Source organism: Drosophila albomicans, chromosome X (assembly GCF_009650485.2).
Source record: "Drosophila albomicans strain 15112-1751.03 chromosome X, ASM965048v2, whole genome shotgun sequence".
Classification (NCBI taxonomy): domain Eukaryota; kingdom Metazoa; phylum Arthropoda; class Insecta; order Diptera; family Drosophilidae; genus Drosophila; species Drosophila albomicans.
Window position 1 is genome coordinate 22,012,672 of NC_047627.2, and position 27,207 is coordinate 22,039,878.

Sequence of the window (27,207 nt, forward strand, 5' to 3'; positions counted from 1 at the left end):
TATATTTATATATTACTACATTTAATAAGAACAAAACAGTGTGGTATTATTAATAGAATATACCAAATAAATATACCACAAAAATACCAAAATATACCGACTACTACAATTGGTATATTGCTTTACTACTGCATTATAAAAAATACACATACCTCTAAAATACTGAAATATATCAAATGCAATATTTGGTGTATTGATATGTAATGGTATGCATGTACATGCAAATATACCAAAGAGTAGAAATATACCAGATGGCTAGGCAAAGCAAGTAAGACCCGTAGTAAGTAGGCGATGTTTTTTTATAGAAAAGAATTTCTTAAATAGTGGATATCAAAATAAATAACTGTATGTAAATAATTGCACTCTACTTAAATGTAGCTCGTCATTTTCAATTCAGTATGTGCAATATTTTCGCTGTTAACTCGAGTAAATTGTGTGTTGTGGTGCGTGATCAGCGAACTGTGGCAAATTGTGTGCGTCACGATCGCTCGAGCGCTCTCTTGCAAATTGTGTAGCCTACTTTAATGCGCAGCTATGCGTATACGTGTTTTCATGCGTTTCCCGTGGGCGTTACAGCAACGGATGGGAGGAGAGGGAAGAATGCAGAGGGAATGTTTTAGGTTGGTTGGAGAAGTTCGAGTTGTTCGCTGTTTTTGGCTTAATGAGTTGCGCAAATGAAATGCAAACAAAAATATGTTAAAATTCAATTTCAACTTGAGGCAGCAGCAGCAGAAGCAGTCAGAATAAAACCAAAACGCAGCTCATACGCGTTGAGTGAAAGTTTGTGTGTGTTTGGGTTAAGTGACAGGAGGTTGGGAGACGGGGGAGTCGGGCATACGGGGGCCGAGAGAAGGGCTGACAAACAGCTGTAAATTGTGCGGTCGCCTAATGGCGTTTGGCTTGATGTTGATTAGGCGTCGCTTCAGTTGATAAACTCGCTGGCAACCGCAAAAGCCAGACCAGCTCAGCGCTCAGAGGCCCCAAAAGCAGGCGACAGCCAGCCACGCCCACACGTCGCTTTTCATATGGAAATTGTGTTCGCAACAACAGCAGCAACAACAACAACGACAACAACTACAACATCTACATCGACAACAACAACAACAAGAACAAAAGTGAAACGCAAAACTTTTTGGCACAAATATTTTTTATGTAAATTGTTTTGGCATTTATTCATTTATATATGCAGCAGCAGTGTGTGTGTGTGGGTGTGTGTGCTGTCTCCCTCTCTCTCTCTCTCATTCTTCTCATCTCTTTCTCGCTTAACACAATATCATTGTGTGTTGGAATTTTCATAATTTAACTTTCGAGATTTCACTGAAACCTGAGAGTGCAGTTCATTTTCATTTTCACTGTCGGCAACTTGATTAGTGGCAAACATTTTGTTCTATTTTCCACACTTTCCATCCACCCCGCCTCCATCGTCAGCTACTGTTGCCATTGCGCTGCTTCGTTTTGTCAACAGCAACAACAGCAACAACAACAAGAGCAACAACAACAGCAAACAGCGACAAGCAACTTGAAGAGGCTCAAGGATCCTTTGCGCGACAAGTTGTTGTTGTTGCTGTTGTTGCCGCTCCTTAATATTATTGTTGATGTTCTTCTTGTTGTTTTGCCTTTGCTCTGCTTCTCTTCCTCCCCTCTCTCTCTTTCTCTCTCTCCCGTTCTCTTATTCACTTTCACTCATGTTGCTTTGTTTTTGTGCATTTTGTTAATGAGACTTTTCCTCACGACGAGTGCAGCAACAACAACAACAACAACAGCAACAATAAAAATAATAATATACAAAAAGAAAAATACAACACACAAAAACAGCAAGCAGCAAGTATAAATTCAACGAACTGCACTTTAAATACTCTCTCCATCTTTAATAACAATTTTAAAAGATTTGTGTGTTGGGAATTATTTGACATACATATTTATTTTGATGTTGACATTTTAAAAGTTGGTTGCCATATTATTAAACTTAATTTTCTCGATGTCTTTCTTCATTCATATGGCAAAATTAGTTGAGTGAATTCTCTGAAAAAGCCGAGTCATTTTATGTTTTCTCTTTCCAACATATTTTGATTAATTTTACATGAAGTGAACTTCATATTCTTTATTTTAATATAAATATAAAGAAACAAAATGCAACTCTGAACAGTTTAAACAACTTACTTAGAAGAAGAATTTAACATTAAATGAACCTAAAATTCTTAATTTTAGTATATTATTATTCAAACTGGTTTATTTAGTAACATAAAGCAACAAAATTCAATTTTTAATCAACTTAAACAAGAAATAATGAGATGGAAAAATTATATAAATAAATATATATGAAAAATTTTACATTAATTGAACTAAATATTCCTTACTTTAATATATTATTATTTAAACTCGTTTACTTGGTGAGATAAAGAATTAAAGTTGAATATTTAACAACATAAACATTAAAATAATAAGGTAGCAAGATTAAATAATTAAATACATATTTAAATAGTATTTGGAATACTCTTTTTAGTAAGATATTTGTAAGGCAAAGATTCTCGTTCACATACAAAATAAATATGGAAACATTTGCAATAGCTTAGAATTAAATTTATGATATCTACGAAATGTTAGAGTATCCACAAAGCAGACAGTGCAAGCAAAACTTGTGCCAAAATGGCACATAAGAGCTTCGCAGACAGTTGGGCTGCCCGGCTGCTTGAATAGAGACAACAAAACGACAAGAGCAAGAGTGATAGAGAGAGAGAGAGTGTGAGGGAATGAGACTGAGACGTGAGGCAACTGATGACGTCGCACACACTTAATGTTGCATACTTTTGAGGTCCTTGTGCCAGTAACGTTTCCGTTCATTCTACTTTTGCACTTCGTTGATTGTATGTACTTGCTATTTGCGCGCCATGTGTTTCTCTAACTTCTCCCTCCCTCCCTCTCTCTCTCTCTCTCTCTCACTCACTGTCTTTCTACTCTCTTCTCTTCCCTCTTTGCGTTTATAACGAAAATATTCTAAAATCAGCAGCGTCTTTTTCAGAATTATGCAAGTATTATTAACAAACAAAAAAGAAAAGACAAAATAAATAATCGACCATATTAGCCTCAATTCTTCACTGTATTATCTGAAGTGTGGGAAACTTTTAATCACAATTAATGAACAATGCTACCACATTAAACTGAATCTAAACTCTAGAATTTATTTTGTGGTATTAGTTCAAAATAACTACTGACAGAAGCAGCAGATCAATATTCCCCAAAGACAATGCAATTTCCAAAAAAAAAAACAAAATTAAATTTATATATTTTAATGTAACCTACTTTGCTTTATGGCTAATATTCTTGCGAAAACAAATTTGCCGTTCAAATCTCTTGTATACATTTTACAAACTAAGTAACAGTAAAAAAAAGATACAAATTTGAAAATTATATTTTTATCGATAGTAATATCGATAGTAAGATGACTTTTCAATAGCAAAGTTTACAAAATAAAAAAAAATCGTTTCTAAACGTACAGTTAAAGTGGAAAAAACAACGATATTATCTTATAGTTCCATCGATAGTACAATCGATAGTAAGATTCCATAGTTACCTTAGAGACACATCTATAGCCGAACTTTACAAAAAAATAATATAAGTAGTTTCTACAGCTGCAGTATATGTTAAGTGAACAAAAACGATACACATTTAAAATATTAACTTATTATTCTAATGATAAAACAGTCAATAGTTAAATTTGATAATTTCGTTAATGAACAGTGAATAAAATAAATAGTTTCTTAAGTTGCAGTTAAAGTCAGAAAAACGATGCAAATTACAAAATTAACTTATATATTTCTATCGATAATTGAATCGATCACAATATTTGATAGTTGCCTTAGTGACAGCTCTGCAGTCGAAGTTCACAAAAATTCAAATAATTAGTTTCTAAATTAACTTATATTTCTATCGATAGTACGATTCGATAGTTGCCTTCGCGTTGACAGCTCTGCAGTCGACGCACTTTAATATCACATTCTATTCCATTCTCATTTTGTTGGTGCTGTGCAAAGTCTCTCTGCGAATTGTCTGCAACATTTTTCTCCCTCGCTTCGTGCACTTTATTGCGCTTCCGTTTTTGAAATTTTCATCAATTTGACTTCTTCATTTCAGTTGTCTGCCTTTAGCAGTCTGAGCATGTCTTGCTCGCTGTCTCTGTCTCTGTCTGTAAGATTGTCTGAGTGTCACTTTATCGCATTTCTCTCTCTCTTTGTATGTATGAGTGTGTGTGTGTTACCTGAGCGACTTTTGTCGCCTTGTGGCGCCTAAAACGATGCTATGATTTTTTCATGTATGCAGACACTCTTTTCTGCCACTTCATTTGCGGCATGCTATGTGCCTCCCTCTGTTGCTTCCTCTGCTGCTGCTTCTGCTTCTTTCTACTCTACTTTCTACTGACTCATGGGCGCCTGTGGCATCTTCTTTGTGCTCCGCCAAGTTGCTTGCAGTTTATATGACAGCTTGTGGCAACGTCACAAAGATACTCTCACACACACATACACACACTTATCGTTATTTGTAGTGAAGAAAAAAAGAAATGAAAATGAAAATGGGAGAAAAGAAAAAGGAAAATACTGAGAAAAACCCTTTCAGGCGCCATTGCCTTTCAGAGAAATACGAGTATATATACGTACATACATATATATGTATATATATTTATATATATTAATGTACCTCAATGTGACCGCATTTGTCTCCGTCTCCGTCTTCCTCTTCGTTTTCGTCTTCGTCTCTCCCTTCTTTGCTCCTCATCACTCACTCACTTGTCAGACGCTCTCTCTCTCTCTCATTCTCGTTCAGTCTCTTTCAAGCGCTTTGCTTGTGTGTATTTGCATTTGTATTCAAAACGCTTAAAGTGGATTTTTATTTCCTGTTTCTGTTACATTCGCCTCCTCCTCCTACCGCCCGCACATCAGTCGCTTATCATCTTGCTTTCAATGCTGCGCTGCTTTGGTCTCCTTTTGTGTATTTCTAATGCCATTTTTATACGCATTTACTTTCATTTTGGGCAACATTCCTGTAAGTACATATGAGAGAAATATTTTTATGTGGTATTTTTATATCGCCAAGCAACAACAACCACAACAACAGCAACAGCAACACGAAGCACAATAATATCAACATCCTTATGCTCCTCAATGGTTTGAAAATTATTGTCGATTTTGCCGCTGAAGGTTACAAAAGATATACTATATACATAAATGTATGTGTATCTCTCTTGAATGTCGATAGCTTTTCGACTCGTCCAAATTGATTAAATTCGCTCAAAAAAATTAACTTTCAATGTTGAACATATCGATTAGTTTATTGTATTTACATTTTTCTTCTCTCGCATTGAAATTAACTCGTTTTCATTATTCAGCTTCTCTCCCCCGTTTATGCTTCGCTTTTGAGTCTGGTTCATCATCGAATTACACTTTTCGTTCTTTCCCCTCTGCTCCATCCATAAATGATCAATTAAAAGCTTAAGTAATTTTCGCAAATATGTGTGTGGGGTTGATTGAGTTGAGTTTTATTGTGTCGAAAGGTAAAAAGAAATGCCACGATGAAACGATGCTTCAAATACCTTCTCTCTCCCTTTCTCGGTTTGTTGTGGTCATCATCATTATCATCGGTAGTCTTAACGTTATCAGCATTCAGCATCTTCATTATGCTTATCGTCATCATCATCATCATCATTATCTGGCACGCAGTTTATCGCCTGTCGCTATTTAAAGCTCATCATTTAAGCAGTGAAACGTTTAATTTTAATTTAATTTATGCACACACAGCTGCCACAGCTGCTGCTGCTGCCCCAGTTGACGTAGTCCTGCCTCTGTCCCCGCCTGCGTCCTCCGCCCCTCCCAACTATATCTTTGACGCCCACGAATTTGCAGCTGACAATTTGCAGTGCATTAAATGATTATAAACTAATTAGTTGTTTTTGTGACGAGAGTTGCACGAGGTGCACGCTGCTCTCCTTCCTCATTTATATGATATTTCGGGCTACGCATTAACCTTGGTATTAGCATTAGCATTAGCTTTGAGATTGGAATTCATATTAATATGCAATTTTTAATAGATGTATAAGTTTGTGACGGTACAAAAAACCATGATTGAAATGAGAAATAACTTTGTAAATTAATTTGCGCATCATCATTTTCATTAGTTTATTACTTCGCATTAGCATTGCAATTAGAATTCACATTAATGTGAAATTACCTTGTCACAAAAATGTGATCAACTAAATGAGAAAACATATAAGGTTTTTAATTTAGAATTAATCACTTCAAATATTTTTTTTGTTATCAGCCTTAATGTTGCTCATTGTAATTGCATTAGCATTTGCATTGCTGTAAAAAATAAATCAGATTCCTTGTTGAATTCCATTTTCTTTTTGAATTCATATCATTCATTCAAATAAATTTTTAAATGTTACCGAGTAATAATATAAAAATTAAGCATTGAAAACATAGCATTAATTGGCGCATAGGTATTTTCATGAGCAATCGCATTGGCTGGCATATTTCATTAGCATTTACATTGAAATTGAGTTTAATTGTAATATTTATATGAATATTGAATGTAACTTTATATAAATATAGTTAATGTCAGCATTAATTTGCGCATTATTGTTCTCATTAGCACTTCAACTAGCACATTGTTATATTCATTATACAAATGACATTAGCTGGCATAGAATCTCTATATTTTATTAACATTTAATTTGATATTGAGAATCTTAATAATCTTAAATTCAACTTTGAAAATATTTTAAAATATTAGCATTAATTTGCACATTAGTATTCACATTAGCTCTCTAAATTTCCTGGTGAAAAAAGTCCGCTTCAGCATCGCACTCAACTGTAAATGAAATCAATATATATTGCTATAAAAATATATATTGTTCGTTTGAAGCAATTTGCTAACAAACAAAAAAATTGCGGTATGCCACTCGCCACTCAATTTGCGAGCATTTGTCGAATCGAATGCCACCCGAAGCGACTGTCAAGTATTAGCTTTATTTTCTCGCAAATTGATTGCAAGGTATGTCAAAGCAGATTGCAGTTTTGCAGCTGGCTATTGTAACAAAATCGAATCTTATCGCATCGCATCGCATTGCAGAGATGAGTCATGGCTGTGGCTCTGGCTCTCTGGTTGGATGCGAGTCTCTGCTTATGGAGTTCAACTTTGACAGCTTAAATCTTGCTCAGCTTCAAATTGGAAATGGCTTAGTACAATGGCTGTAAACTTTGTCTATCTCATTCGTTCGCTCTCCCTCTCTCTCTGCTTTAGTCTGTCAGTCAATTTGAGGCTTCAACTTTGAAGTTCTTGTGCGGCATCGCACAGTGAATGCCTGCTGGGCACACATGACGTATGAGCAATTTGCCGTCTCGAGTCTTTTGCCAAGGCAGTTCTCTCCTCCTCCTCCCTCTGTGTTTTTTCTTTGCAAGTAACTGCTTGCAGTTTATAGCGCCTCACAAGTGCTATCAATGTGCTGGCACACACACGCAGATATATATATATACTAGGTATATATATATAGATATATACACGCATGAATACACACAGCAGCCGTTGCTCTCCTGAGTGCCGCATGCATTTTTGTAGGACATTAGCACACACACACACACACACTGACAACAGGAGCGTCAGCAAATAGCACACATTATAAGGCAGCAAAAATACACACACACACGCACACGGAGACAGTTACACCCACACACACACGCACACACACAGACTGAGAGTGAAGTCGATTGTTGCTACAAGCATAATCGTTGCTTATTGGCAGCTGCTGCCATTGCGATGGTGATAAAGATGAAAACGCTGATGGCGCATTGCGTTGCCTTGCCTTGCTCCATGCCTCTTCTTTCCCCTTCCTCTTTCCCATTCACAGATTCACAGCGAATTCGCATGAATATCGCATGTATTTAAAAACCAATTCAGTCGCGAATTCATTTTCATTTGTCGCTCTTTAAAAACGTCAACAGCCAAACAGCTGTCGTCAGCCTAAGAACGAGACAAGTTACACACTCTCTCTCTCTCTCGCTCGCTCTTACTCGCTATTTGTCACACCTGCCTCCAGCATTTCGGAGCGAAAAATATAAAGCATACTTTTAGGCAGCCATTTTCACTGTCACATTTAATTGAGTTTGCCTCGGCTGGCGCGCTAAAAGCGACGTCATTACCTTAGCTACGTCTCTCCATCTCCCTCTCATACGCACACACACACAGACAGTCACACACACACAAATACATACACATTTTTAAGATGCCTTGCCCGCCACTTATTGTTTTGCCCGGCAAAGAGGAGCGCAGCATTTAATTGTCAAATGGCTTTGGCAAGGACTCGAAGCTGCCAGTTTTCTTGGGTGTGGAGACACAGAGAGAGGAGAGAGAGGAGAAGGGAGAAGGGAGTGGTAAGGAGAAGGAGGAAAGTGCTGGCTGTGTATCTCTGACGTGACATTTGTTGCAAGCCAAGCTATTTTTATGGCCCTGCGACTTGCGCTGTCCAAAAATGTTCTTCTTGTTGTTGTTTGTCCCTCGGAACATTTCGCTGCTTTTGTCTTCTACCTACACTACTACATACTACCTATCACCTTCTACTTTTGCTGGTTATATGCTTCTTCATTTTTTTGCTTTCTTTTTTTGTTTTGTTGGCCTCTCTGACGTCACCGCGGCGCCATTTTAAACGTCCGTTCAATTTTGCCGCTCAATTTGCAGTCACAAAAGAAATTACAACTCATAAAGAGAGATGAAAGGCACCAAGAGGCAAGAGAGAGACTGGAGGGGAAGAAGTGCTTTTTACAAGCGAAGGGGGAGCGGGGGGGGGAGGGAGACGGAACTGAGACGGAGACTGTAAGTGGCATTTTAAAGAATCGACTGCCAAAAATCAAATGATAAATGCTTCGCTCTCCCTCTCTCTCTTTATCCTCTTGGCTTGCTTGTTTTTCGTGTTCCGTTTCTTTTGATTATTTTTATTGCATTTTGGTGCTTTGATTTCATTTTGGCAGCTGGACAAATTTGTGGGCGTGGCAGAGGTGGGCTAAAGTCTGCTGCTGCTGCTTATTTTGGCTACCTTGCCAGCCATTGTGACGCCTTTTGATCTGTCTCCCCGTCTCTCTCTCGCTCTCTCTCGTTCTCTTTCGCTTACTTTTTGCCACATTTTCGCCAAGTACTTAAGACAACAAAAACAACAACAACCACAAAGCATACAGCACATTTTTGTTAAATTCTTCGTCTTTCTTTTTTATGGTTTTCTTGATAAGCCAACAAAATGGGGCGATTTTGGCAGCAACTCTTTTTGGCTGCTTTTCTATTGTTTTTTGTGTGTGTTGGTCTGTTGTTGAAGCACAGCCAAGTGTCAAGCTGAGATACAAAAGTACACACACACACACACTTACACAGACACACTCGGTTATAAAGTCGCTTGCAACAAGCTGTCCACTTTTGGTCTACTTGACATCAATTGACTTTTTCGCATAAAACAAACAAATACATGCAAGCAGTACACACACAAACACACATACACATGCGGTACACACACATATTCAGCAATTAACCCCTTGTTGCCCACTCATAATGATGTTGTCATCAGATTTAATTGAAATTTTCGGACAACAAAATTTAAAGTGCAAAGCATTATGCAACAAAACATATGTATTAGTTGCATGTGTGTGTGTGTGTTTGTGTGTGGCACTCTGCTGCATGCCCAAGTGCATGCAAAGAGGGCAAAGGTGACGAAGTGGCGGGGGGGGGGGGAAAGGGGGGCGTGGTCGTGGCCAAGTGGGTTAAGTGTGTTAGCTGCAAATTCATAGCATACAAACAGGCGCCAAGGGACGACAACAACAACAACAACAACGTTGACACACATATGCAAATTGCAACGCCATTAACAACAGCAACAACATATGTGTGTGTGTGTGTGTGTGTGTGTGTGTGTGAGTGTGTGCATGTGAATCAATACGTTTGACACTAATTTGGGCAGCGTTTGCATTGAGATTCATTGAAAATGGCATTGTCGTTGGCATCAACAACAACAACAATAGCAACAACAGCAACAGCATCGAAGAACATCATCATGAAGAACATTATCATTGTTGTTGAAGGCTCGACTGAAAACACGAGCACAAAAGCTTCTTCAACATTTGCAGCTATGCCAACAAAACTCGTGGGAAAAGAAGTGCAAGAGCAATGTGATAGGGGCAACTGAGAACTGAGAATGGAGAATGGAGAATGAATAGCAGCAAGGTTGCTACTGCTGGTCAGCTTTTGTGTGTGGCAGCCGTAACGTATACAACCCGTTGTCCGCTTGCGGATTATTAAGGGATGTGTATTTGCTTGGGCCCCGGACAAAGCAAAGCAACCACAAAGCACTGTGCACATCATTTGTCAGCGTTTGAATGAATCTCTTCAATTTTGAGCGGATTATAATCCGATATTTTGTAATTTTGTGCTTTAAGCGGCTTAGGCAAAAGAAAACGCAATTACTTATTACACTTTCTTCAGTTCCAATTGCAGTTAATTATGTGCATTAATTTGATAATTAAAGGGCACTCAAGAGAGAGAGACAGAGAGATAAAGAGAGAGAGAGATGCGTTGTTGTACATAAATTAATGCATACATTATGCCGTTTTGCTTCGATTCGATTCGGTGTCGATAATTGAATTTGCTTATCTGCCAGCTCTCCATTAACACACATACATCTGTATCTCTTTATGTGTGTGTGTTTATTGAATGGTTTGCAAATGGAAAATGGATATATATGTACATATATATAAAGAGAGAGAGAGAGCATGTAATATGTTATGTGCGTGTATGTTTTGCATTATGCAATGCATTTTGTGCTGTTAATGCAGTTTCTGGGGTCGCTAGCAGCTAGCCTTAACCTCAATCAACCTCGCTCTCTCTCTTTCTTGCTCTATCATCCTGTCTCTCTCTCTCTCTCTGTCATGTATAAAACATGGCTTGCATTTAGCGCATTTCGGTTTTGGGGATTTTGTATTTTGCACATATTTTGTGTTACATTATTTATGAGCAGCAGCAGCAAAGAGAAGGACGTCAACTCTCGACGGCCTGATGATGTTTCTAATGATTGCAGCCATAATCATAATAATGATGTTGCACTTAAACACACACACACATAGAGCAAGTGAGCGAACGATGTTGAGGGTGCACAGCTCGACTGCCTCTTAAAGCTGAAAAGCTGCTTGCCTCTTGAGCTGCTTCTGCTGCTGCTTCTGCGACCTGTTTGACGTCATAGCAGGCCACATGCCACATGCCTCACGCTGCTGCTGCTGCTGCACTGCTCATTTGATTTGTATAATTGAAATTGCCAAGTCGCCGCCGCCACATTTGTCATGAAAAATACTGCAAAATGCTCTTTGCAACACAGTTTTTTTTTTTTTTTTTTTTGTTATCCTCCGACTTTTGTCTGGCGACGCGCAGTCTGAAGTCCTTTTTCTGACAGTGTTTGCTTCTGTCTTTTTTATACCCGCTACCCATAGGGTAGAAGGGTATTATAACTTTGTGCCGACAGAAAATGTATGTAACAGGTAAAAGGAGGCATCTCCGACAGTATAAAGTATATATATTCTTGATCAGCGTCAACAGCCGAGACGATCTAGCCATGTCCGTCTGTCCGTCTGTGTGTCTGTGTGTCTGTGTGTCTGTCCGTCTGTCCGTCCGTCCGTATGAACACCTAGATCTCAGAGACTATAAGAGATAGAGCTATAATTTTTTTTCGACAGCATTTGTTATGTTTGCACGCAGATCAAGTTTGTTTCAAATTTTGGCCACGCCCACTTCCGCCCCCGCAAATCAAAAAAATCGAATAACAAGCGTAATTTTAAAGTTAGAGTTGCGAATTTTGGTATATATAATAATAACTATAGTAGTTATGATTCCTGAAAATTTGGTTGCGATCAGATGAAAATTGTCGAAGTTATTAAAGAAATACTTTTGTATGGGCAAACACGTCTACTTACTAGGGTTGTTGCTTTAGATGACAATCTGGTATATTGTGCCGTCTATGGTATATTTTGAATGCGGTACTATATCAATATACCAAATATACTATTTGGTATATTTTTAGTATTTTTGCAGTATATTCGGTATATTTTGAGAAAATTATCGCAAAATATATTTCTTTTATTCAAAATGGGTAGCGGGTATCTCACAGTCGAGTGCACTCGACTGTAGCTTTCTTACTTGTTTTTTGTTGGTACTATGTGTGGCCAGTCACCAAAAAAAGAAAAGTGGAAAAAAGTATAGCATACTTTTTGGGATTTCGTTGCAGCGCTTTATTAATGAACATGCCGCTCGCAACGTGTCGACTGGCGACTGCTGCAGACGATGATGATGATGACGATGACGATGATGATGATGGTGATGGTGGGAAACACACACACACACATCTACACCCACACACTCATAGAAATACAATGTATAAATATTATGTAAACACGCAAACAATGAAGTGATTTGTTGCTACTTAAATTTAGCCCCCGAGAGTGTGTGCCAACAACAACAACAACAACTTGGTTTAGTGTGCTTTGTGTGTGTATGTGTGTGGGGGTGGGTGAGGGTGAGGGTGAGGAAGAGCGTTGTTAGTGGGACTGTTGTTGCGTTTGCTTGGCTGCCCTCGCTTCGCTTAGCTGATGCTGCAACTTGAAGAAATCTTTTCTTTCACATTTCTCGACTTGTTTTTTTTTTTTATTATTTTCGTTTCTTTTTTTTTCTTTCTTCTTTTTGCTCTACTTTGCGCGCCTTGGCAGCCATCTCGTTCACACGCAAAACGCAGCAAAAGAAAAAAAATGGATTTAGTTGCTAAAGAAAAGCAAAAAAAAAAAAAAAATAAAGAAGAAAAAAATGAAATTGAAAGGAAATATGTAGCTAGCTGGTCGGCTGGCTGGCTGGCTGGCTGCTTGGCTGTCGAGCGCAGTCGCTGTAAAAGTAGCAAACAGCGCCTAAGGCAGCGAAGAGAGGGGGAGGGAGGGAGGATGGGGTTGTCAGCCTGTTTCTAGCTTGTTTACCAACACTTAAAGCAGCCCCACAGTGTGCACTGCTGCTGCTGCTGCCTCTGACTGCCTGCCGGGCGCGATAAGCAGCCACAGAAGCCACGCGAGAGCGAGACAGAGAGAGAGAGCGAGTTGAGCTAGCAAAATTGATGCCACTCGCTGTACCTGTGGCTGCTCGCCAGTGGCATTTCTACTCTTTGCTTATTACGATATACGACTCGCTTTCTGCTACCATATATACCATATAGTATATACTATATACACCAGTCAGTATATATCGTATATGTGGCACTTACTCGTTGCAGGTTGTCTTGGCGACAACCAAGATAAACACTTGTTTAAATTTATTTATATTTATTTTTACAAGATTCTTAGACTTGAAATCGCACACACACACACACACAGACTCGCATAGATTTCTATTAGTTTAGAGTGAAAAATATGACCAAGAACTTGAAATTAAATCAGGCCAACTGGAATTGCTTGTTGCTGCTGCTTAAGCTGCTTTTGTGCATTCCAGATGAGATTCTTCATGCCACAGCACAGCACAGTCGGCACTTAAGTCTCATTTCTACTCTGTCTCATAATCTCGAAATGTCTTTTTCTGCTGGCATATAAACCTGTCTTAAATATATCGTCGCTTGACTCCAATATTTGTTTAGCTTTCATTTCATTCATTTATAATTATACAATTTTGCCATCATTCTTAAGTGTTTTACTCAACTAGAATTGTTTAGATTTTTCATGGCTGTACTTTTAGTCTTTAGTTCCACATTTCGATTTCTGTCTTCGTAAACGTTTTATCTTCACTTTGATATGTTTTTCTCAAACACCTTGACGATTTTTTGTTTTTATCCTAATCTCGCTTCTCGTTTGTTCTGATTTTTCCCTTATTCATCATTCGTTGTACTGAACGTTTGAGAATAACACTCAAACGTTTACGAAAAAGAGGAAAAGAAGAATAGGGAAAAAAGTGAAAATATAAGACTTACACGTTTGGCCAAACCAGAATTGGTTTTTTAATTCTTTTTTGTTTTAAGTTTTGTATTTTCAAGTTTTTCCTATTCTATTTTCTCCCTTCTTCGTAAACTTTTTGGTTTTTTGTCGCAAGTTGTTCGGCTTTTTTTTAAGCGTCTGCGTTGTTTTCAGCTTACCTTATCTTCCTTTTTTCTTATTCTGCTTTGCCTTTACTTCGTAAACGTTTCCGATTCATTGTCAAAAGTTTTTCTCAACTAAAATTGTTTACGTCTTCGATATTTTCTGTCTACCATTTCTCTGCTTTTCTCATTCAGCCTTGTCTCTTCTTTGTAAACGTTTTTGCTTCACTAAATTCCATAGAATTTACATTGGTCTTATCTTTTAGCTAGTGTGTCTTCTATTTTAATTCTTATGCTACTTCACACCTTCTTCGTAAACGTTTCACACTGCTGCAATTGCGTGTGACTTTCATGTGCCTGGAATTCATAGAGTTGCGTTTGCTGCACGTCTGCGAATGTTTTAAAGTTGTTTCAAGGACATTTACGGTGCCTTTCTATTAAATATTCTATCACTCACACCGACTCACACACACACACACATACACACAAAGTTGCACACGCACTTAATTCACTTTAATTTGCTCGGTCCAGATACCATAAGCGCACTTGCAACACTAAATTGCCACCTTGTTGCTCCTGCCGCCTGCTCAGCTGACTGGCTGTGGCTGGTTGGTTGGCTTCTGCCTTCTGGCTCCTGGCTCCATCAGGCACTTTTTGTGTTGTAATGCATTTTCAACAAATTAAAAAGTAGTGCGTGGTAATTTTACTGCCGCCAGGTGGCAGCTCGCATGTGCGGCATGTGTGGCACGGAAGATAGACAGCAAATATGACGTGTACGTTGCCAATTTAGACATAATGAAATATAGCAATTTAATTGAAATATTCCCACAACAAGACATTATTTTTCTTTCTCTTTTATTCTATCGAAATACAGCTGCAATTGTTTTTGGTCATAATGCGATTACATTTAATTGCATTTTAAAGCCACTAACTCGAATCGAATTTAAGAATTGAATTTCTGCTGCTGCTGCAGTTAACTTGAACTTCCAGTTCACTTGCAATTGTGCATTTGATTCCCATTATCAATGGGAATTGCGCATAATCGCGCACACAGAATGTGTGTTTTGCCTTGTCCATTCGCTCAATCGCTGCCATTCAGTCAATCAGTCAATCATGCAATCATTTGACCAGCAAAACAAGTGAAGCGTTGTTTTGCGTTTTGTTCAAATGCCGAAGAAGAACAGTTGCAAAAATTGCATACACAAAACTGTTGAATAATAACTCTTAAAATTAATTGACAAATGGATAATTTATACATGATATTTCTCTCTGGTTTCTGCCGCGCGCTCTCTCCTCTCTCTCTCTCTTACTTTAACTCTTTCCTCACTCTGTCTCTCTTATACACTGTTGCTTTCCATGCGCATTATCTCGCACAATAGTCTGTGTCTCTTCTCTCTGTTAAGTGCAATAATGAAAACGACACACACACAAAACGACAATTGAACTAATTAAAAAACAAAAATCGAACATCGAAAATCGAAAACAAAAAAGAAAAACGTAATCGCAACGAAGGAACTTCAATGTGAGCGAAAGCTAATCAAAAGCAGGAGTCCAGAATGATTGCCACGCTGTTCATCATCTTTGCATTTATACGCGCCTTTCCCTGGAGTCGACGACGCGCCTACGACGCCGCTCCCGGTCTCCGCCCACCGCTGGCGCTGACGTTCACAACTGACGAGCAGCAGCAGCAACAACAAGAGCAACAACAACAACTGCAGTTGCATTTGCAGGACAACAACAATGGGCCACGCCCATCGATTACGAATATGGGCAACGGTCATGCCGAGATGCCGCCGCGCACACGACGCAAATCATCGAAATTCCATGAGGTCACCTTCAGCGGCAGCGTCGGTGGCGGCGACAGCGATGATGGCGACGCTGCCGGAGGCAGCAACAACGCGGCTGCTGCAAAGCGACACTCGCTGAGTGTGACCACGACCACAAGCAACTCGGGTACGACAAGCAACTCGGGTTCCTCGATGATCCTCACGCCATATCGCACGCTGAACAACAGCAGCGGCAGCGGGAGCAGCCAGCGAGGATCGCGTGGATCGCGTGACTATGCGCAACATGAATACTATCAGCTGTCATCATCGAATGGACAGCAGCGTGGCACATTGACGCAGCGCAGCGACACGATGGCCACCGAGGCGGAGGAATTTGAGGATGAGGAGCGACCGCCGCTCGATGATGACGACGAGGATGCGTCGTATGATCGCGAGACGGAGGAGTTCTATAGCAATATACAGGATGCCGCCGGCACGTCGAGCAGTCGCAGCAAACGTTCGTCGCTCTTCTCGCGCTCCGACAGCTCGGCGACAACAACATCGTCGAGTGGCGGCGGCACTTTCACCGGCGGCAAACGACGCTCGGCCGCATCCATAATGTCATCATCGCTCTGCTCGGATGTCATGATCGGCGGTGGCGGTGGCGGCAGCGATCGTCGCAGTTCGACGGCCACCGAGTATAGTGTGCGTTCCGCTGCCGGTTCGCTGCCGGCGTCGAATGGGCAGCGCAGGTCGAGCGGTCGCATTCGACGCTATGTCTCGCGAATGACCATCGCGGGAGCGAGACGTCGCACAACGGGAAGGTAACATGCCAATGATAATGCTAATGCTAATGCTAATGCTTGTGGTCTACCGGTGTCTTCGTTTCACATATATTCTCTCGCTATCTCTCTCTCTGTCTCCTTTCTATTTATTTTATGCTTGTCACTAACACACTCTGAAATCGTCTAAATAATGAACAAATACAAGTATTATCTTAAATTAAGAGCATATCTCGCTTAGCGGCCTCGACTGTTGCCGTTAAACGAGCGTAATTTTAACTGCAACTATAACAATTTTCTGTGTTTTCTATGCTAGTTTGGTTTTATTTTTGTGGCCGCTAAGGGTAAGCAATATGCCACTATATTAATGAGATTATTAAAATGTGGCTGTTAAGTAAGAGCTGTTAGCGAAGAATGGAACTCGCTTATAGAGCAATATTTTCTATACAACAATATATTACTAAATAATAGCCGCTATATAAATTTGGGGAATGTGCCACTAAGTGCAACGTGTGGTTGTTATGTATAAATAACGCAAATTAAATTTGATATGTATAAATTGGGGGTACTTAAAAGACAAATATTATCATTCAACAAAAAAATATAGTACTTGCTATTTTGTTATACTAAAAATGAGAAATAATGGATAAGGAGAATATGCCACTAAATGCATTTTTTTATATATCAGATGCTGCTAATTAGAAATGCCGGTTTTGTTACTTTATTTATGTTGAATTCGCATTTATTAGCTTGAAGGCAAAGATTACAAAATTTGTGTGGTATTTGTGTAGTTTACATTTTTGTTAGATGCAGCAAAATGCAATGAGATATAAACGTAGTTCAATGTGTCATTTTTGATCTCTATTCAGTTTCTTATTAAATATTGATATCTCCCCTCGATCATCGCTCTTTTTAGCATTTATTCAGAATTCGTACAGTAGAAGGTAAACTTAAATCGATTGTAATGCGAGTGTTATTTGTGAGTGCCTGGTCAGGAGCCGTTCTCCTGCTGCCACTGCTCGTGCTTGGCCAGCAGCTTCATGCCCAGTGGTCTAATCTGCTTAAAGGCACGCTCCACATTCGCCTCCTGCACAGACTGCGACTCCTTGGTTGCCTCCTTGCCACCGCCAACGCGGGTGGCGCAACGCATGCGCTGCATGCTAATCTCCTTGCAACCCAAACGTATCTCGTCGCCCGTAAAATGCTCCGAACATTTCACCAGCTCCTCCAACAGCTTGGGCGTCAAACTGATGACAGACCCCAAAAGTCGATTGATGAGACTCGAACGCTCAACGGCGCTGGGCAGCTGCACCAGCAGCTTCTTCTCGAAGCGACGCAAGAAGGCCTCATCAATGTCCCACGGCAGATTGGTGCTGGCGAGCACAAAGACGCCGCTTAGAGTGTGCTCCATGCCATCGAGCAGTTGCAGGAGTTCGTTCTTGAAACGCTTCGATGACTCGTGATCCGTGGAACGATCTCGCTTCGAGGTCAGACTCTCGATCTCATCGAAGAAGATAACCGATGGCGCTCGACGCGCTGCCATGTGAAATAAAACACGTAAGATTTTCTCCGATTCGCCGCGCCACTTGGAGATCATAATGCTCGCGGTGATGTTGAAGAATGTCACCTTGTCGCGTGTCTCCGCATAGAGGGCCTTGGCCAAAAAGGTTTTGCCACTGCCCGGCGGACCGTGCAACAGCAGCGAACGCCACGGCTTGAGACCGTGGGCAAAGAGCTGTGGATACTCGATGGGCGTGAGCACAGCCTCCTTGACCAGCTCGATGGCACGCTGATTGCCACAGACATCGGACCAGCGCAGCTTGAGGTCATCGCTGAGAATGCTCGTCTTGACCAGCTCGGCAAGTGCCTGCCACTCCAGTGAGGCAAACAGAGCATCATCTGCCGCATGGCCATGTTCGATTTCAGTGAATGCAGCAAGTCTGGTTTCTGTTGATGACGTTGCTGCTGCTGGTGTCGCTTCGGCTGTTTCCATTTTCCTAATGTGCAATGCCGGACGATGCTGTTGTTGTTGTTGTTGCTGTTGTTGGTGTGTCAACTGCTGCTGTTGATCTGTGGCAAGACTGGCTGCTGCTGCGGCTGTGGCAGCTCCAACACCCGCATGCCAACAGGCAACAGCATCGCCGGGTCGCTGCAACGTTTGTGCAACGTTTCCCTCTTGTGCACCTCCCATTGTTGCCACAGCAGCATTCTTCGCCATGGCGGCGGCGTTTTTCGGAGCGGCATTCAGCTCGAGCTTGAGCTTAGGCGCCACCTTCTTGAGTATGCGCGGATATTTGCCAAATTTCATGTTAAAGAAACTGGCATACTCCAAGTAGATGGCATCCAGGTCAACATTGTCGCACAGCTCAAATTCCTCGGAGAGTCGTCCCTCGCCCTTGAGCGCCTCGGCGCTGCTATAGAAACCATTCTCGAGCAGATAGCGATGCATCAGATACAATAGATTGCGGCGTCGGGTGGTAAAGTTGCGCACATCTTCGCACAGTATCGTTGAGGCAGCTGTGGCAGCCACGCCATATTTGGTCTGTGGCTTCATCAGTCAGTCAGTCTTCTTCTTCTGCTTCCAGTGTGTGTTAGCTATAAGCTGCGGCTGAGGTTCGTTAATGTTGTTGTTGTTGTTCGGGGAACCAAACTGCAACTATCTAATCGAAATTGTAGTCGAGCGGGCAACATTTGACAACATTCTCATTGTTTGACTGCTTTAAACAGACAGAGTGAGAGAGCGAGAGAGTTGCCATAACAAAAGCGAAGCCCGGCAACCACAACGGGGCAACGTTGTTGCAACACACACAACAACTAGAAGAACACGCACACAGGCAACGACCATGTTGCAACGTTTCAAACTGTTGCCATTAGTTTCACTTCATGCTCCAAGCTGCCGCAAACATTCATCAACATTTGCCCATAGGCAACCACAAATACAAGTCTACTTTGTGTGTGTGTGCGTGTGTGTGTGTGTGTGTGTGGGCAACAGTTGCAAAAAGTCAACACATAACCCACAATGTGTAACAAAGCAAGAGACAAAGGGAAAGGGCGAGAAATATGCTGCTCGGGATTATCTGTTGCCATTGACAATATTAACCGAGTAATGTGGCATCAACTGCTTTCTCTCTCTTTCTTTTCATTCTTTTCTTTATCTTCCCTCTTGTTCTCTTAGAAATTAAAGAATGAAATATGGTTTTTGTCTTTGAAAAATAAAAAAATATATATTATTTTTCTTTCAATGAGTTTTACGCATACGCAAATTTATAAATAGAATAAAAATATGCATTTAGCAAACACAGCGAAAATTAAAATGATTTTCAGTGTGACCATGAAAAATGTTTGTCAACTTACTGTGTACAATTTAGGCACACATATGTTGCTAAAACGGTCACACCGAAAAATGTAGAACTTGCGACCAAATGATTGATTTTGTGTGTCTGTAACATTATTAAACAATTCTATTGAAACTATGTTATAAAACTCTTAAAAAAAAACAAAGTTTATAAATTTTTTTATTTTAATTATTTATTATGTGTGTGTAGTATACGATTTAATTATCCCTTAACGTAAGAGAAGTTAAATTGAAATTTAGCGGAAAATTTGTGCAATTTTTCCTATTTTCATTTCCCTGTTGCAAATATGTACATATATTTTTATTTTTAATTACACTTTACGCAAAGCAAATAAAACTAGATTGTTATATATGTATGTATTACAAAGCACAGCTAATGTTATTGATTAATTAAAAAGCTAAATAGCATCAATGTGCCAGGAAAGCCAATGAACATGAGTGCAAAAGAGTAAAAGCGACATGGTCGAGGAATCTGGCTAATTAGCAGGTAGAGTTTAGTTTTAGCTTCAGGTTCAGGTTCGTTCGTATTGCTTTTTGTGCGTCTGCCATTTTGTGAGCTAATTAAACATGAGTAGAAGGTAAATGCTAGATAATTGACCATCGCCAATATGCAGCTCTGAAGTTACTCCATCTCAGTTTCATCTGTGCCTCAATTACTGCAACATTGCGACTAATTAACAGTAATCAATTATCGACAAGTTGACTTGCCATAAACTCGGATTATTGTTAAGGAAAATCACTTTTCTTCCTCGAACTAGTTACAGTTGTTGTATTAAATATGTTGCAATTGTATGTGAAACAGAAGTTTAGCTGGTCTCAAAAACTGATTGAGCCAACTGAAAAGTTAATAGTATACTATTTTAGACATTAGTTTAACTGTTGTGTAAAACAGATTGACAATAACTAGCAAGCAAATAAAATATTGCTAAAAGCCAATAAATAACAAAGGAATTATGTGTTATTTGCAGCTCTTTAGCTATTAAATTGTACAATAAAGTTTCACAATTGTGATTTTAAGCAAAATTGTTCTCCAAACAAATAATAAAGCTACAATCGAGTGTGCTTGAATGTGAGATACGTGCTACTCTTAATTTAGAATAACAGCAGAACGGTGCGATGTTAGGTTTCAAATATACCGCAGGCTATTTTGGTATATTGATATAGTATTTTCTTCAAAATATACCATACATCACAAAATATATCAGATTGTCAGTCAAAGATCTATAGTAAGTAGGCGTTTTTTGCCATACAAAAGTATTTCTTATATAACTTCTACAATTTGTATCCAATCGCAACCAAATTTTCAGAAATTACAAATACTGTAGATAAATTGTATGTTTGGAAAAACATGTGACAAAAATTTTAAACAAACTTGATCTGAGAAGGTAGAAATCTCTAATTAGAATTATAATTTTTTAAATCAAGTAAAAATACGATTTCTTATAATTCAAAATTGATTTTAAATAATGACGTAATTACAAAGCAAAAGATCAAAATTAGTAAGAGTTCGAAATGAATTTTGTCTTATTTTGATCGACATTACAATTTACTTGTTTTGTTACTATGTAGTTATAGTATTTTACCGTATTGAGTAGTGAATGAAACTTCTGTTACTCATTGAGTGTATTGACTGTATTGACAATTGCAGTGATTAGCAAAGTAAATTTAGCTGGCTAAATTTAGCAACAATCAGAAAAAAGGGTTTCTAGCGTCATTGGCAAAGTTCGATTAACTATCGTATATTTGTTTGGTAAAGTCAACTAAGACTTTGTGCTGTTGTAAACGACTTTTGGCGCGTCTGGAATTGGTAGCTGATAGTTAGCTGTTAGTTGGCTGTCTGTCTGACTGTCTGGCAGTAATTACCATGATTAAGCTATCCAATTGCCAATTGCCTTTGGCTTGTGGCAGAGGGCAACGAAAACAAGAAAACAACAACATTGAATATGTGCACCATGCGCAATGTTGCAGCGTAAATTTACGCTGCTGACTCATCGACATCATCAATTGAAATTGCTGGCTGCTCTTTAATTTTTTTGTTTTCTTTTTTTTTTTTTTTTTGTATTTTCTTTTCTTATTTTTGGCCAATGTGCGTTGTGTGTGTGTGTGCCAAGAGGTTGCATGCTCAATTTGTTTGGTGCCGCTAGGCGACAGCTGCAGCAACGGTTAATCAAATGTGCGACGCAATGAAATGAAAATCAACGATTCTGATGGCTAGCTGATTTTTATGCAGTTCCCCCCCTCATCTTCCTCTGCCAAAGCTGTCATCATTTGCTGCTCTCCACACACACACACACACACACACGATGCCAAATTATGCAACATGCAGATGCAGATGCAGATGCAGATTGGAGGATGTTGCCCAGCTTCTTTTTGCCGTACACACACACCACATATCATACTTGGAAATATAGTCAAGGTAGCAAGAAGGTGAGGGGGAGTGGTGAGCGGTAGGGGGAGGGGGAGGAAGAGGGGGGCATGACTGATGCCTTGCCTGCCTCTGCTCTAGCTGTGCTCATTTCATATTGCACGCTGCTCGCTCGCACTTTTAATTTGGTTTTCACACAGCAGTGGCAAATGGCAACGCCACCTACAGCTGCCCCCATCTATAGTGCTCTCTCTGTCTCTATAGTATATCCCTCTCTCTCGCTCTCTGTTTCGCTTTCTTGGTCTGTCTGTCTGTTGTCGCAGTCAGTCTCAGGCTTTTGTTAATGGCCTTGTGACAGTTTTTGTTGTTGTTGCTGCTGTGTTTTTTTTTCTTCTTGTTTTTTTTTTTTGCCTCCTACTTGTTTGTTTATCTTGCCCCAAAAGCATCTCCCACCATTCATATCGTCATCATCATCATCATCATGTTTATCATCATCATCATTTGCTAGTGTGCTGCATGTGTCGTTCGAATTGGTTTTTTTGGGTTCAGTTTCAGAGTCTCTTTCATCTTCAGATTCAGATTCGCATTCGCATTTTCGCATGGGAATCCTGTGGCCAAGGACTTTCAACGCACGCACACTAAAACACTCAAACACTCATGCATTGCATTTGTGAATCATGTGAGTGCATTCATTGGGTCTTTTGCTTTTGCTTTTGCTTCTGCTGAATGAACGACTTAAGTCAACTGCTGACAAGCGTTAACCGCAACGTGTCGACTCTGTGACAAGTGGCAACTCTGCGCGTAGCACGTTGCCACACAGTGTGCACACAGAAAATGTCACCAAATTAAAAGAATAAACAGCTTACGAGCTTAGCGTTAATTCTGTCAGCATTGCCACTATGTATATGGCATATATAGTACAACATTTCATTATTCTGAAGCAGAGCAGCGAGTGAAGAAATGACAGTTTAAAAGAGCTTAGTGAAAAGTGGATAATCTGGCAAGGTTGCCAGTGAAAAAAAGTAATATTAAATTGCGAGTTCCCTTTAGAATTTAATTTTAAGTAACATTTGAAAAAAAATATGAATAAGAAAAAAAAAAAAATAATAATCATAATGAATAATACAAAAATAAATAATAATAATAATAGAATTTATAATAATACTTAGGCATTCCTTAAAAAAACATATGATAAAAGGAAGAATCGAATATGTATAATAATAAAAGCGTTGCCACTCCACTGAAAATTATGTAAAATCTTAATAATAGGTATATAAATAATTTAATTAAAACAAGTCATTTTTGACTTGTCAATGTTTAAAAACTTTTTAAAGGCAAAATTCAATTAGCATCATATGGAAGAAGTGCAAATATTATGAAAAGCATAAATACTAAATTTAATGGAAGCAAGTCGAAACTTAAGCTACAGCTTGAGTTGTAAAGCAAATATCAAAGAGTGCAGTTGACAGCAGCACTTCCAAAGCAGCAGCAGGTGATGTAGTGGGAGTTTGTGGAGAGGGGGGGTGTTGCAACTTGATTTGGATGGCTTAACAGCTCGTGAGTGTTGCATACTTGCAGGCGCTGGCAAATCAGTTGCCGAGTTTCCACATTATTATGGTGACACAGTAGTGACAGGCAAAGACGCTTAATGCCACAACGAGAAGTAAGAAGAGCGAGAGAGACAGAGAGAGAGAGAGAGAGGGAGGTAGAGGATGATAAAGAGATTGGCATTGTTCTCTGTGTGTGGCAAGGCAGGAAATGTGCCCCACGGCACTCGCTCCTCATGCGCCTAATTATATGTGCAAATAAATGAACGACCCAAGCTGATTGTGATGAGTGTGCGACTGAGTGTGATTGTGATTGTGTATTGTGATTATTTTATATGTAAGTGTGCGAGTATGTGTATGTGTGTGTGTGTGTGGCATAGATTCAAGTGATGCCAGCGGCATCATCTCTGCAGAGCTAAGCCCCAAACGCCCCAACTTAATTAGTTTGTTAAGAAGGAAGTAGCTGGATCACAAATGATTGTATAAATGAATGCATGAAGTGAATAAGTGACTGCCTAAAGAACCAACTCGGACTGAATAACAAACTAAAAGCAAGCGACTAACCAATGCTGCTGTCAACTTTAAGCAACACAGCTCTGCAACATGTTGTGGCAAGTGCAAATGCAGTCGCTATCACCAGCCCTGAAACCAATACAGAAGCTGCAAAGTCCTCCCAAAAAAACAGAAAAAAAACACAAAACCCAAAAAGCTGTCGAACTGTAAACCAGCCAAGAAATAACTTCTCGTTGCTCTCTCTGCCCCCATAACTTGGAGAAAGTGGCACAAAGTATGCCATGGCAAATGGCGACATTGTTGCGCACAACAACAACAGCAGCAACAACAACACTGAGATGGGGGCAAACAACAACTAGAGAAGTGAGAGTCGAGGCAACAACGGGACAGAAGCAGCCAGCCAGCGTCAACTTTGTGCCAAGTTTACTTAATGACCCCGATATAAATTTTACTTAAAACATCATTTTTCTTTACGACTTTCGCTGCCAAAAGCGTGGCCTTCAAGTCGGGCTGCTGATAGCGCGGTGGCAAAAACAGGAGCAGCAACAAAAATTCCAGGCCGTGGCGAGGACACAGCTGCGTCACAGGTCCCCCAAAAACAAATCCAAAAAAAAAAACAAAAACAACAAATAGAGAGAGGAAGTTGCAAAAGGAAACTGCCAGAGCAGCAACTGGACGACAACAGCATCTGCTTTTGGTTATGAAAGTATTTTCTTTAATTATGACAACGCGTTTAGATTGATGCCTGTCACACTTGCTCTCTCTCTCACTCTCTCTCCCTCTCTCTCTCTTTGTAGTTGCAGCTGTTGCCAGGGGACAACAGAACAAACTGCATTTGAAAGCTGAAAACTCAATCAAACTTTTAAGCTTTGAAAACTCACCGCTGCATTCGTATAAATAATTTGTGTGTGACTTTTTATGGGGCATCATTTAATTTATTTAACAATTTAACTTTATATTGTCGCAAATCAAAACAATGAAACAACAACAGCAAAATAATTATGAAACATTTTGGAATAACTTTGAAATTGTATTCGTCAAATGTCATACGAAAAATAACATATACTAAGCAAATAAGCAAATAATTTGCTTTCTACGTAACTAACACTCTACTGTCCGCCAGGTGGCGCCATCAATGTTAACAAGTTGATCCTTGAGCACAACCGCCAGCAACTTGATCGTTGAACTGAACTTTGGTTGGTTGTGGAAATGGTTTTGCTCCGAAGTGGAGTCAACTTTCAGCAAGTTCTCAATAAACTTGGCTACATTCGGTTCGTGGTTGCGCGTTGCGGGTAAGAAAAAGCAGAAAGTATGTGCGCGTTGCCGTTCCGAGAAAACTTTTCATAAACGTCGCTGTCGCTGTTGCTGTCGCAGACAACGAACGCAAGGCGAAAAATGTCTAACGAATTGAAAAACTTTAAAAGCGCCTTGTTAGGCACACTTCCGTTTCCTGTAGGCTGCCTGTTTGATACCCACTCAAACCTCAAGCAACTTCCCCCCCGCCTGTCTTTATTTTTTTGGGCACTGAAAAGTTTCGTTTTGGCGTCTTGTCTGTCAAATCAAGTTGGCCGTCAGCCCATTTATAACATGGCTCAAGAGTTTGGCCTAAAAGCATTGCGTCTGCAACTTTTTTTTTTTTTTTTTTTTTGCTGTGCTTCCCTTTTTCCGTCCTCCTTCTCCCCCTCCGTCGATAATAAGCAGCGTTGTAATCAGCTAATTAATAACAAACATCTCTTATTCTTTCTTCTTTCTTACAGTTTCGATGTAGAAAATGGCCAGGGCGCCCGATCACCGCTTGAAGGCGGTTCACCCAGCGCTGGTTTGGTACTACAGAATTTACCGCAACGTCGCGAATCCTTTCTATATCGCTCCGATTCGGACTTTGAGATGTCACCAAAGTCAATGTCCAGAAACTCAAGCATCGCTAGCGAAAGGTAAATACTACAAAAATCAATCTCACTTACCTATTATACTTAAGCTATAGACATACAAATACCATACATATACGATATATTTTATGCTTATTATCGTTTATCGGTTCTTATTCAACACATTTCCCCAATTGATATCGCCAATTCGATGCATTCTTAATTCTTATGATTTTCTTATGATTCATACTACACGAAAACATTTCACTCTTATACTATGCATTAAGATTTAGTACTCGTTAAAATTCATCTAAATGAAAACCATTCGAGACACTTTTCGCATTTCTGGCTTCATCATTTCGGTCTTTAAAGTGTGTGCCTGTGTGTTTGGGTGTATTAGGTTGCTGGGCATTATAGAATAGTATATAGTAATTGAATACTGTAGCTTGTGAACAAGTATAAGAGTATTGATAAACTATTGTATAGTATATCGTTCACCCTTAGAGTTTCCACTTTTTACTGCCCTTAATTATTTGAACTCGCACTTCTACTTTCAGTTTTTTTACTCCCCCTTCTACTTACAACTTTTCTTCATTAACAGTTTTTTTACTCCCCCTTCTACTTACAACTTTTCATCATTAATTGAGTATTCACAGCTACAACAAATCTCCTTATACATATATGAACTCCTCATTAAAACCAAAGAAAATTGTTTAACATTATTTTCATTGTGACCATGAAAAATGTTTGTCAATTTACCTTGTCAAATTTAGGCAGAGTAATGTTGGCATAAACGGTCACACTGTAACATGTGAAGCTTACGACCAGCAGAATTTATTTAGGGTCTCAGGGAATAACGCTTTACTTTTACGTTGTCAATATTAGGCACACAAAT

At 39.6% G+C, this 27,207-nt stretch overlaps 2 protein-coding genes across 14 annotated transcripts in view; one reads left to right on the plus strand and one right to left on the minus strand.

Moving 5' to 3' along the window:
• LOC117573400 (cAMP-specific 3',5'-cyclic phosphodiesterase) overlaps positions 1-27,207 on the plus strand; it is a 249,471-nt gene that overhangs the window by 186,931 nt on the left and 35,333 nt on the right. For 10 of the 13 annotated variants that reach the window (XM_052003465.1, XM_034256605.2, XM_034256621.2 and 7 more), the window contains one exon: positions 26,202-26,378. In XM_052003465.1, the coding sequence (XP_051859425.1) occupies positions 26,202-26,378 (177 nt within the window). Of the gene's footprint in view, positions 1-15,533; positions 16,707-25,523; positions 25,737-26,201; positions 26,379-27,207 lie in introns of those variants that run through there. The other 3 variants (XM_034256655.2, XM_034256663.2, XM_034256677.2) reach the window with 3 other exon arrangements.
• LOC117573563 (katanin p60 ATPase-containing subunit A-like 2) lies at positions 17,443-19,350 on the minus strand. The gene has a single exon (XM_052003502.1). The coding sequence runs from the start codon at positions 19,216-19,218 to the stop codon at positions 17,656-17,658; it is 1,563 nt and encodes a 520-aa protein (XP_051859462.1). The 5' UTR covers positions 19,219-19,350; the 3' UTR covers positions 17,443-17,655.